We start from the raw sequence: 12,672 nt of genomic DNA, 5'->3' as shown, positions 1-12,672 counted from the left end.
ACTGTCAATGTAGGCTATGCACAGGGTGCAATACTTAAATCTGCACTTGCCGGTTCCCAGCAGAGGGTACTTGTTTTAGATAGGGGGAAGATTTAATTAATGAGGGGTTGTCTAATAGTAAGATCTGTGGAGAAACTTCAGGCTCCAAATAGAACTAAATTATGTACAATTGCTCTAAATGCACTTATCATAAACAGCTACTGGACATATCAGCATTTATAGGACACATATTGATAGATTGGTGTATTTTCCTGCAAAATTATTTAAGCCAAATGACTCTCACATCGTTTTTCTTTTGTTTTTACAAAATCACTTGGAATGAAAATGTAATAACCAATTGTAACACATGCCAGGTAAATTCCATCCCTCACTCTGATGAGCAACCGATGGTAGAGATATGATGCATTAAAAGTTTATACTGTAAAACATATTACAAAACTTATACCGGTTAAAGAAAGAGTAATATCATATCTGAGAGATCCTTTGTACAGACAAGGTAAGAAAGTCTACTGTTATTTTCCTTTTTACTGTTTTCTTGGACACTGTGGGTGCTGTTCCATTGTAGACTTTTAGTATCTTCTATGCAATTGTTGAGCTTTTATAGAAAAATAAAGTCAACATGAAAACAATGTATAAATAAGAACACTGTTCAAAATAATGTATTGGGGTTTGAGGTGAGGGTTTAGGTCCTCTTATGCCCCCTATAGGAGATAATTACCAGTGTCTTGGAGTTGCTGGGTACTGGACTCAATCGTTTTTTCCAGGCTGGGATGTTCCACCCTGCAGATAAACGCTACATCTTTCTCCGACAGATGAGATTTCTTGAAAGATAAAACTGCTCTAGAGGTGAAGGTTTTGTTGTCCGTCCTGTTTGACGTGATTTTTGGAATTGTGTATTTCTCAGAGTGTGAAACTTCTAATAAATCCTGACTCCCTTTCTTCTTCTCAAACCACTTCACAGTCAACGCATCAGGGAAATAATTGGACACCGTGCACCGTAAATGGACCTCATCATCCTGGAAAACGCTCTCTATTGGGGGGTCCTGAATCTGTGGCTGCCAGGGGAGATCTGAAAATGGAAATAAATAAGTGGGAACAGAGTAAGGGCACAAAGGAGACATTTCTGAAAACTGATGCAGAAGTTTGTTTAACTTTCTAAAATGCACTAGAATATGGGGCTACAGAAAATTCTTGTGCATTAATTTTCCTAAATTCCCCCAATATTATTTGTTAACATAATATAGAACAGAGATGAAATTCCTGCACATCTAATTCATGCTCAGCTGAGGGGTAAACAAAGTCACTGCAACTTGGCACTACAGATGGAGCAGACTTTATTACATTGCTCGTGTTATTACATTGCTCCTGTGATACAATGCACAAAACCCAAAGCAATGTAATTATGCCTGAGTGGAAGAGACAGGGAGGGAGGGAGGGAGAGGGAGGGTGAGGGATGAAGAAAGGGAGAGTGTTTCTAAGATATTGGAGCCCGAGACACTTGACATCCCACCAAACAATACTATCTTGAGCCAATGTATGATAAATATATAAGGTGTACAAACTGCTGTAGAAAATAATAATACCAGATAACAATTCAGCCCTATAACAAGCGTAGGACAACAGTGGCTCTCCATTTGCAGTAGCACTACAAGTTCCAGCACAAACTTCCAGCCAAGATTTATGGAAAGATAAACTGCTCTATAATTCAAAATGTACCCAATAACTAGTCTACAATTTATAGTTTCCTTCCTTTCATTGGAAATACAATGTTAAGCTGCATCAGATGTAAGAGCTCAAACATACTAATTCTCCAAGGCAGTAACATAACTATCATATATACTGTCAGGGGCAAACGCAGAGGGGGGTTTCCACACCATGCCACCAGTGGGTGTGACCAGCAAGCATGGGGACGTGGCTATAATTTTAGAGAGTACTTGGCTGCTCTCCAACTCTCCCTATCCCCTATCCCCATAATAAAAATGGGCAATGCTGTGTGCACTTCTGTTAGGTGCATACACCTCTCTCTTTTCAAGCAGAGCCGTGGGAAGTGGGGGCAGGGTCCAGCCACCTCAATTATACAGTGCCCCAGGCTTGGAGGGGGTTTCCAGGCACTAAGAAACCCCCCTTGGTTTGCCTATGACTGTAACATTTCATAGTAATATAGGTGTGAGGCCTATTCTGAGATGAATATTAAAATTACACTTCTTACCAAGTGATGGCTAATCTGTATTTCACTGATAGTGCTAGTCTGGACTAGTGTTGTCAAGATTCCAACATGACTGAATGAATGAATGAATGAATAACAGTTTGTGCTATAATCCTGATATTTTACCTTTTACAGACAGTTCTCTGGATTGGGAGACGTCCATGGATTCATGTTTCCATGTCACAATGACTTTATACGTCGGATCTTTGAAGAGCTCTCCAGGAACTGTACATTTACTCTTCAGATTAAACGTAGCGTCTGTATTATTCATTGTTTCTTCCTGTGATGGAATTTTCTCTTCTGATTGAGCTTTTTTAGACACCCAGGTGATCTGCATTGTTTTGGGGTAAAATCTGTGTAAACCGGCTGAGAGTTGTACATCTTCTTGGTTAGAAAGGGTGAATTGTACTGGATCAATGAACGTAGGTTTAGCTGTAGAATAATATAATACATTCAGGTCACATAAATATTCAGGAGACATATAGGGAATTAATCAGACTATATAGGAGACCAAAATCAGTTTGGAATATTTTTTTACTTTTTGCTGTATAATCGTTATACCACTTTGTATTGAGAAGTATTTTGTTGTGTCACTTTAATAATGTGTAATGTAAAGTATCAGCATTGTTTACTGCTCACAGATGAGTTATATCTTCCTGAGCGGTCATCAGTGCAGAGGGGAAGCGGAGATGACCGGTCATGTGACTGCTCCACTACACTACAACAAAGTCTGCAACTACAGCAAAGTCTGCAAGTAATTAATGCATAGACAAAACCTTGTGCTTTGTCCTCGCTGTAACAGAGCATTGTGTAAGCATGTTTAGTACTAAATTCCAAGCTCATCTGCAGCATTATGTACTATGTGCTTCAGGGTGTGCTCCAAAATAATTAATGCTTTGGAATGCTGTATGTAATAATACAATTGTAGCAAAGCTTAGTGAACGCGTCTTAGTAATATGTGTAAATAGGAATTAAGAACGCATGTTAAACACATAACTTACAATAACGGTTTTGTGGATGCAGCCACTTTCAAGTGGGCGTGTCCTGTTAAAATCCGACACCAGGGAACACACATACTCAATTAGTCCATAGGTGTTCGGAGCCATATAATGCAATGGTAATATTGTTGCTTAATTAACCATTTCAAAATGTTTATACAATATTTCAGGACTGAAGAGATTGGGGGATAAATGTACCTTATTGCGTTAATAAGACAAGTACGATGTACCATACTAAAACCAGACATTTCCAAAAATATGGGTTAAACATTGGACCAGCTAGAATGAGATGGTAAAAAAGCAATTATTGGGGCTATGTGATTCAGTCACACATTGACGTTGGTTTGGGGGGTCAATGGGTTCTGGTACAATAGCTTCTCAAGAAGCCTTGAGGGGCATGGGGGTTTAGAGTTGGTATGGTAACCTAATATATAATTTGGATCAGAATGTTTTTTTCCAGTATAGAGTTAATAACAGCAATCTTAAATAATGACAGATAGTTACCAGTGGAGATGCAAAGATTACAGATGTAAGTTAAGGCTTAGATGAATACAGGAGACAGCAATTTCCTGATTTGTGAGAAGTAGAAAAGAAAAGGGTAGAGATCTCGGGCCTGATTCATTAAGGAACTTAAATGAAGAAGTTTCTTATTTAAGTCTCCTGGTCAAAACCATGTTACAATGCAAGGGGTGCAAATTAGTTTTCTGTTTTGCACATAAGTTAAATACTGACTGTTTTTTCATGTAGCACACAAATACTTGACAGCTTATTTGTACACTGAAATTTAAAGGTGATATTTGTGTACTACATGAAAAAACAGTCAGTATCTAACTTATGTGCAAAACAGAAAACTAATTTGCACCCCTTGCATTGTAACATGGTTTTGACCAGGAGACTTAAATAAGAAACTTCTTCATTTAAGTTCCTTAATGAATCAGGCCCCTCACCTTTATGTCAAAGATCAAATAAAACAGGCCTATGTTATTCTAAGTATCTTACCATGAATTGATTTGAACTCATAGTTTTTCTCCTCAGCTTTCTTATCAGAAACCACCTTGCAGGTAACATTGGCCCCAAGATGTCTGGATATCGATGGAATGAAGGTCAGCTTTGTGGTAACATCATACAGTCCCTTCTTCTTCTGGCTGGGAATCTTCTCCATTGTCACCATGTACTCTCTGGACATTAGGGGTTGTTCCTCCTCTTTATCTCCTGCTGGAGACTCTGAGACCTCACACATTGTGCCATCTTTATTTTTAATGATCCACGTCACCAGGGTGTTCTGACTAGAGTTAGAAGCTGTACAGAACAGGGTGGTCTTCTCACCATCAACCAACTTAGCACCCTGAATGTTACTCACTACAATCTCCTGAAAACCTGTATAAAACATGTAAAACACAATTACTTTTTCCAATGCAGCCTGAACACGATGGTAAAACAGGTATGGTACTAATTATCACAACCATTTATTATAAATCAGTATTTGTCACTGTGTAATTAGCATTGTAACATGTTATCGTGCACTTGTTATTTAATAGTTACCAAGACTTAATAGCAAATGCTACATCTTAAAGAGGAACAGAAGTAAGTCACCCCCTGGTAGGTGGGTGTCTCTCTCCGCTGGAACTATGTTCCTTACCTTATATTTGTCACATTAATTGATGCTGGTGTCACCATTGTCTGATCTCCATCATGTCTGGAGAGGTGAAGCCAGTGGGTAGGTGCACACAGTGGAGAGTAGGGACTGTCTAACCTGGTGCTGCATTCATCACTCATAATCACTGTATTTCAAGAGATACCTACCCTGAAGTACGTGTCAAAGTTTGTCAATCATGTGATATAGATTAAGTATGTATAAGTAGTGGCATTTTATTTTATATCATCTTTCTATTCTTCTCAACAGTGCCCAAGCATGCCCGAGGGTGTTACCAAGCCAGGGGCAGGCGATGCAGACACCTAGGGTGAACTGGACTTAATTACTGCCTTAACTCTACCTCTGGGTCACAGAGCTGCTACCAGCCTCTATTACATCGACTGATTACAGCTCCATTCCCTCTGGAAATTGGACACTATCAGCGTGTTCCATTATTGTTACTGATAGAGTCCAGCGTTCTTTTCTCCACTGAACGGGGCTGGGTTTTAATAAGGTAAGGGAGGGAAACATTCTTCAAAGGAAGAGAAGTAATAGAACACAAGGACATGCACTGGCACTGGGGGTAAGTAGGTTCAGAGGAAATTTAAAGAAAAAAATTACTATGCAGAAAGTGTAATGGATAAGTGGAACAGACTCCAATCAGAGGTGGTAGAGGATAATACAGTAAAGCAGTTTAAAGATGCTTGGGATTGACATAAGGATATCTTTACAAAGAACTAAGGATCAATTAGGGTTTGAGGTTACCATAGGTTAGAAAATGGGCAGACTAGATGGGCCAAGTGGTTGTTATCTGCCATTAAATTCTATGTTTCCATGTTTCTACAGTGTTAGTTTGTGCCATTATAACACTGCAATGAATAACATGAGCTTCCTGTAGGTTTAGATCGTACAACAGGTCCATCTACATTGGGAATGTAACTGTTTGCAGTGGGATAGAAAATATCTCTCATATAAGTACATGCTGCAAACTAACATAAGGATATACCCAGATTAAAATCAGCATGATACAAGATGTGAAGAGGATAACTGTAATGTCTCATAGCTGATAACGACAGGTAATACACAGGGCGGTGAAAGTGTTTAATAGACTCAAAATAAGGTGAAACCTTACCAAGTTGCAATATTGTAGCACAAACCATTTTCACTTGGACAAAAAAAATGCTTCTGAGCTACAGAACATTTAAGCAAGTTAGTTGTAGTGGTACAGTATGTTGAGAAACAGTTTCCCTTATGTTATAAATACATGATGTGTCATTATCATATTATCATCATCATTTATTTATATAGCGCCACTGATTCCGCAGTGTTGTACAGAGAACTCATTCACATCAGTCCCTGCCCCATTGGAGTTTACAGTCTAAATTCCCTAACATACACACACAGAGACAGACACAGACTAGGGTCAACTTTTGCTAGCAGCCAATTAACCTACTAGTATGTTTTTTTTGGAATGTGGGAGGAAACCGGAGCACCCGGAGGAAACCCACGCAAACACGGGGAGAACATACAAACTCCACACAGATAAGACCATGGTTGGGAATTGAACTCATGACCCCAGCGCTGTGAGGCAGAATTGCTAACCACTTCGCCACCGTGCTGCCCCATAATAACAGTCATAAAAAGAGGGGGGGGGGGGTACACAGAAACCCTACAATTAGAAGGGGATTATAAGCACAAGAGGCACATAGAATATTATGAAAAGACATAAATATATATATATATATATATATGGAATACTATACAAAAACTAGAAAAACTATAATAGATACAAATATACAAACACACCCTATTAGTTGTAATAGATCCCCTGGGGTTATAATTATCCTTTCTATATATTCTTTTGTCACTTTTTTTTTACTGTTTCACATATATAATTTTAAGTGATGTTTCGCTAAAAGGACATTCTAGTATGGGATAAGAATTTTAATGAGTTGTAAAAAAAACCTTAATGAATAAATAATATGGAGCCTTAGGGGTATATTTATTAAACTGCGGGTTTGAAAAAGTGGAGATGTTGCCTATAGCAACCAATCAGATTCTAGCTGTCATTTTGTAGAATGTACTACATAAATGATAGCTAGAATCTGATTGGTTGCTATAGGCAACAGCTCCACTTTTCAAACTTTCAGTTTATTAAACATACCCATTAGAGTGCATTCATAATGGAATCTTTTATTCCTTTAGTGTCATTAAGTCTACAACATTCTGGAAAGAGCAACCCTTACACATAAAGTGATTACTGAAAGAAAAAGCTATATGGAAGGCATTTTGATCCTGTGCGATAAGTTACTTTTTTCCTTGAAAATATATGAGATAAATCACTGCTCTGGTATAATGTGTGCTGGTCACTGTTGGAATATAAGGTCACTGCTCTGGAGTAATGTGTGGTGGATACTTCTGGTATATAAGAAGGTCACAGCTCTGGTATAATGTGCGGTGGATACTTCTGGTATATGAGAAGGTCATTGCTCTTGTATAATGTGTGGTGGTCACTTCTGGTATATTAGAAGGTCAGTGATCTGGTATAATGTGTGGTGGTCACTTATGGTAAATAAGAAGGTCATTGCTCTGGTATAATGTGTGGTGGTCACTTCTGGTATATGAGAAGGTCAGTGATCTGGTATAATGTGTGGTGGTCACTTCTGGTATATGAGAAGGTCGTAGCTCTGGTATAATGTGTGGTGGATACTTCTGGTATATGAGAAGGTCACTGCTCTGGCATAATGTGTGGTGGTTACATCTGCTATATAAGAAGGTCAGTGCTCTGGTACCTACTGTAACTCAATGATCTGGGACGCATTGAGATGAAAATATGGCCACACCCAGTTAACAAATAGTAAATAAATTCCTTAGAAAGCAGAACTACTCTGACTCCAAAGGTTAACTCAGAGTTCATCTCTGGCTACAACATAATACAGGTATGTTTTCAGCTTTACCTTCACTGTAGAACAAATATAATAAAATCATAACTTACCAGATTTCTTCTTATATAAAATTATGGCAATGATCGCCAGAATGATCACTATCCCAGCAACGACAATCCCCACCACCATGCCGACGTTGCTATTGTCTCCTGGAAATGATAAGAGATGAAGAATATTTAGAAACAAACTCTTGTGGTGTTTATATTCCAGTTATATTGTCCAACACCCTAAGGGATTAGTACAGATGGGGTAGATTGGGACACCATAGCACAGAAATAAGTTTTTCAATTACACATCACAAAATTCCAACTAGCTAGTGGAAGCTAAAGTAATCAGACATCTATAACAAGACGATTAAACTACAGTAACTACAAAAACCTCCACACCATGTGAGATCAACAGTAGTTTATAACAGTAAAGACATTTATGTTATATTTGACTCTCCTTGTATGTAATCTAACACTCAAAAGGCTTCCCCATTTGTCTTTATTGACTGTGGTTCTTATGATCTGATAACTTCCTGAATCCAGAAAGTGGCTTCTGTGGTTACCCTCTTACCACATTCATCTATGCATTGCGACGCGTTTTACCATCAACCCCATCTGTTACCACATATTTATTTTCACAATACAAATGAAAACAAAAATGTATCTCTATTCCACAAAGCTATAGTTTTAGAACTAATTTTGTTTTTAAAATTCTAGAAGGATAGCTGAATATACCCCCCCCCCCGCCCTCATTATGTCAGCAGGATAGGAAGGACTGTTAATAATAAATGTAACAATTTCTAAAATAAATCATGAAAGATGTCAGTGTAATAGAAGTGGACATTGGTGGTTGCTGATCTCACCATCATACAGCAACTGGACACTTTGTTGTAAGTCAGCTGTGAGAGATTCATGACGGACCCTGCAGGACAAGACTTTTGGTTTCTCTTCGGAGGGTATTATCACTGTTCTATTGACGGAGAAAGTACCATCATTATTCATCTGACTGGTCGCAGGGGACCCCTCTATCACTTTTCCATCCTTTAACAAATCCACGGTTATATCAATGGGGTAAAAACCGGCCACGAAACACACAAATCTGTTCCGCTCATTCCCTCCTCTAACTTTCTCAAGATGCGTGATCACTGGAGGAGCTGCAAGGGAGGAATAAACAGTCAGTAAATCAGCAGCAGCTGCAAGTCTGGAACATAAATACTGCAGTGTAATCACTGAGCATGCTCCCTTTTCTATATGATCATCATCATCATCATTTATTTGTAAAGCGCCACTCATTCCGCAGCGCTGTACAGAGAACTCACTCACATCAGTCCCTGCAACATTGGAGCTTACAGTCTAAATTCCCTAACACACAGACAGAGAGAGAGACACAGACAGACTAGGGTGAATTTGTTAGCAGCCAATTAACCTACCAATATGTTCTTCTTTTGGAGTGTGGGAGGAAACCGGAGCACCCGGAGGAAACCCACGCAAACACGGGGAGACAATACAAACTCCTCACAGATAAGGCCATTGTCGGGAATTGAACTCATGACCCTATTGCTGTAAGGCAGAAGTGCTAACCACTACGCCACCGTGCTGCCCACAGCTATTTATTTAATCACTACAACTCAGGAGATGTGCGTTTAAAGGAAGGAAGGATATACTCCATCACACATCTAAACAACTACAGTGTAATGCCCAAAAAATGCAAAATCATGCACTTGGGTCTCAAAAGCACAATGGCTAAATATAGTATCGCCGGCACTATAGCCAAATCATCACAAATAAAAGTAACTTTTCAACCTGACCATCTTAGATTTTTGTTAAATTTGGCAGGATGGTAACGACATAAAGTAACTTTCATATGTAAAATTTTAGCCCTCAGTGATACACGGTGTTCATGCAACAGGGTTGCAAACGTGACAAAAAATATAAAATTTATGCTTACAAGCTCAACTAAAACGAATAATAACTTTGCTTCTAATTGTGGTAGAACTTTCATGATGGTCTTGTTTTGAAGCTAAGGGACCTTAGGTTTCATTAAAAAAACATTTTTTGCCATGTTTACAACCCTGTTGCATGAACACCGTGTATGACTGAGGGCTAAAATTTTACATATGAAAGTTACTTTATGTCGTTACCATCCTGCCAAATTTAACAAAAATCTGAGATGGTCAGGATGGAAGCTGTAATGAGTTGGCATGGAATGACCCTGTAATGGAAACTACTGAGAAAGAAAGGGATCTAGGAGTCACTATTTCAGGTGACTTAAAGACAGGTAAGCAATGTAACAAAGCAATGAGGAAGGCAAGTAAGATGCTTGGTTGTATAGGGAGAGGAATCATTAGCAGAGAGAAAGAAGTAATAATACCACTGTATAGGTCATTGGTACGGCCTCATCTAGAATACTGTGCTCAGTTCTGGAGGCCATATCTCCAGAAGGATATAAATACATTAGAGACTGTACAAAGAAGGGCAACTAAAATGGTGCATGGTCTACAGCACAAAACTTACCCGGAAAAGATCTTAATATGTATAGTTTGGAGCAGAGAAGGGAACTGGGGGACATGATAGAAACTTTCACATATATAAAGGGTTATAACAAGGTGCAGGAGGGAAACATTCTACAAAGGAAGAGAAGTATTAGAACACGAGGACATGCACTGACACTGGGGGGAAGAGCAGTATTAGAACACAAGGACATGTACTGACACTGGGGGGGAAGAGAAGTATTAGAACACAAGGACATGTACTGACACTGGAAGGAATTAGGTTCAGAGGAAATTCGAGGAACAATTTAGTATGTTTTAATATAATTTTCTAAGATATTCCACTTATGGATATATATATATATATATGATATTGATATAAGTATTGCCTAGCAGTAGTGCAGACTAACATAATCACTCCAATGCCGTTATTGTATTTCAGCACTAATCTGTCCTGATGATCTCTCCATCAGATAACAAAAGGATTATTAAGAATCTGTCTATTGGTAATGAGAGTGTTTGTACATGTCCCTATCATGATGCGAGAACCCAATGCCTGATGAAGTACAATTAAGAAATGCGTAGGGTGCTTCCCACGTCTCTGTCTCTCAGTCCGACATGGTGTTGGGGATTCATCTCTAGGCTTCAATAAGGTCTACTGGAAGCAGATACCAGCGTATGTCTGTGTAATACAATGGACCTTCCTAAAGCATCTGAAAATATATCAACATGCTGTAGGTAGGTCCTTTGATTTTGAGACCAATTTCAAATAAGTTTATCTATAATTTTAATCTTATGCACAATAAGCTTGCATCAGAGTACATCTAAATACTACACTATGCACAGATCCTTTATTTTATTTAATATAAACATATATATATATATATATATATACATAGCTCACCATAAACTGTAAGTTTAACCTCCTTCATCTTGGTGTCGGGGCTGTAGACTATCGTACACTTATAAGCCCCAATGTCAGAGGTAGTTACATTTTGGATGTGTAGATCAGCAATTCCTTTACTGATGTCTTGTTGACTTATAAATCTCCTCTTGTCCACGGTCATCCCTTTTGTGTCAAAACTTACAATCGTATTTTCCTTAAATTGCCATATAATGGCCAGGAAATTGAAGTTTATAGTAGGGCTGTTCACAGTGAAAGAACAGGGTAATATTACGTTCGATCCCATCTGTGCTATGTGGGACGTTGGAGCGGAGACGTCTAAGGCTGCTCCAGCTGGAAAAAAAAACAGGGAAGAAAAGACAGAATTATACATTGTTCTCTATTATGCAGGTAGCTACCACAACAAAGGAATCAGTTGAATAAATGAGAGATACAAAGTATATTGAAAGCTGATTTCTGCAACCAAAAACATATCTGAGTACAGAAGGTAATTAAAGGATATATTGTTTTGTGTGGAGTTTGATGGGCAAATAAAATAACAAAGTAATAGATCCCACAATCAGCGTGAAGTGTTACGATCAGGAGGTCCTCTCTCATACTTAGAGGGGCCTTTTCTAACTGTTGAAGCCTCATCAAGATCTCTTGAAAGCGCAAAAGTTATAGAAAAGCCCATCCCCGGACAGGAGAGAGGATAGTCTGCCTAGACTTTTTTTTTAAACAGATACGTTCTTTGTGCTAATTTATCCTCCCAACCTCCACTATCTGCATTTATGGTGCTTATAGTAGTGTTAGAATCAGGTGGGAGATAACACTAAATGATCTTTGGATTCAGTATATAACAAGCAGAGACCTTTGACACTGTTTCTGGGCAGCCTGACTTATTGACGTTTGCCTCTATTAGGCTGGTTACCCATATCTAAGAATACAGCAACGACACCACAAGCCCAAAGCATTTATAACTGTGGTCAGCGGGGTGGATGGAGGTCACTTCAGAACTACATCTCCATACCCATTTACATGCTTTCCCTGCCATCAGAAACCACTAATAAAGACAGGATTACTGTTTTGTTTTCTGCCAATGGCTTAACTGGCCTTAGGTACATTGTCTAGCAGTAAAAATGTCACTATGCTGCATTAACTACCTTAAATGTTAAGGGCAGCAGGAGACGAGGGCGGGGTGCAAATATGTTGTGTTTGCATTTTTTAAAACTAGTAAATGCGGGAATGAAAACGCACGTGAAACGTAAGCACGCTTGATATGTGTTTCTTACACTCAAAAGACATACAGGTAGGTCAATAGGCTTCTGACACAATAAATGTGTCTCTATGTGTCTATGTGACCATGTGGTAGGGAATATAGATTGTAAGCTCCAATGGCACAAATACTCAGGTAAATGATTAATTATTCTCTGCAAACTGTTGCGTAATATGTAGGCATACATATATCATTTAGTACACACTAGCAGTGCTTTGTTTTTGGCGATCACAAAAGGCTTCCTCAATTTATTCA

The 12,672-nt window shown here is 38.7% G+C and overlaps 1 protein-coding gene across 3 annotated transcripts in view; it reads right to left on the bottom strand.

Annotated features, from left to right (window-relative positions):
* LOC142097314 (uncharacterized) overlaps nucleotides 1-12,672 on the bottom strand; it is a 46,753-nt gene that overhangs the window by 28,493 nt on the left and 5,588 nt on the right. For 2 of the 3 annotated variants that reach the window (XM_075179048.1, XM_075179047.1), the window contains exons 2-7: nucleotides 11,163-11,495; nucleotides 8,633-8,923; nucleotides 7,833-7,931; nucleotides 4,204-4,581; nucleotides 2,333-2,638; nucleotides 719-1,069 (exon numbers count right to left, since the gene is read on the bottom strand). In XM_075179048.1, the coding sequence (XP_075035149.1) occupies nucleotides 719-1,069; nucleotides 2,333-2,638; nucleotides 4,204-4,581; nucleotides 7,833-7,931; nucleotides 8,633-8,923; nucleotides 11,163-11,495 (1,758 nt within the window). Of the gene's footprint in view, nucleotides 1-718; nucleotides 1,070-2,332; nucleotides 2,639-4,203; nucleotides 4,582-7,832; nucleotides 7,932-8,632; nucleotides 8,924-11,162; nucleotides 11,496-12,672 lie in introns of those variants that run through there. The other variant, XM_075179049.1, reaches the window with a different exon arrangement.

This window comes from Mixophyes fleayi, chromosome 7 (genome assembly GCF_038048845.1).
Source record: "Mixophyes fleayi isolate aMixFle1 chromosome 7, aMixFle1.hap1, whole genome shotgun sequence".
Lineage (NCBI taxonomy): Eukaryota > Metazoa > Chordata > Amphibia > Anura > Limnodynastidae > Mixophyes > Mixophyes fleayi.
The sequence above is the reverse complement of the archived record's forward strand: the minus strand, read 5'-3'. Positions and strand labels throughout refer to the sequence as shown.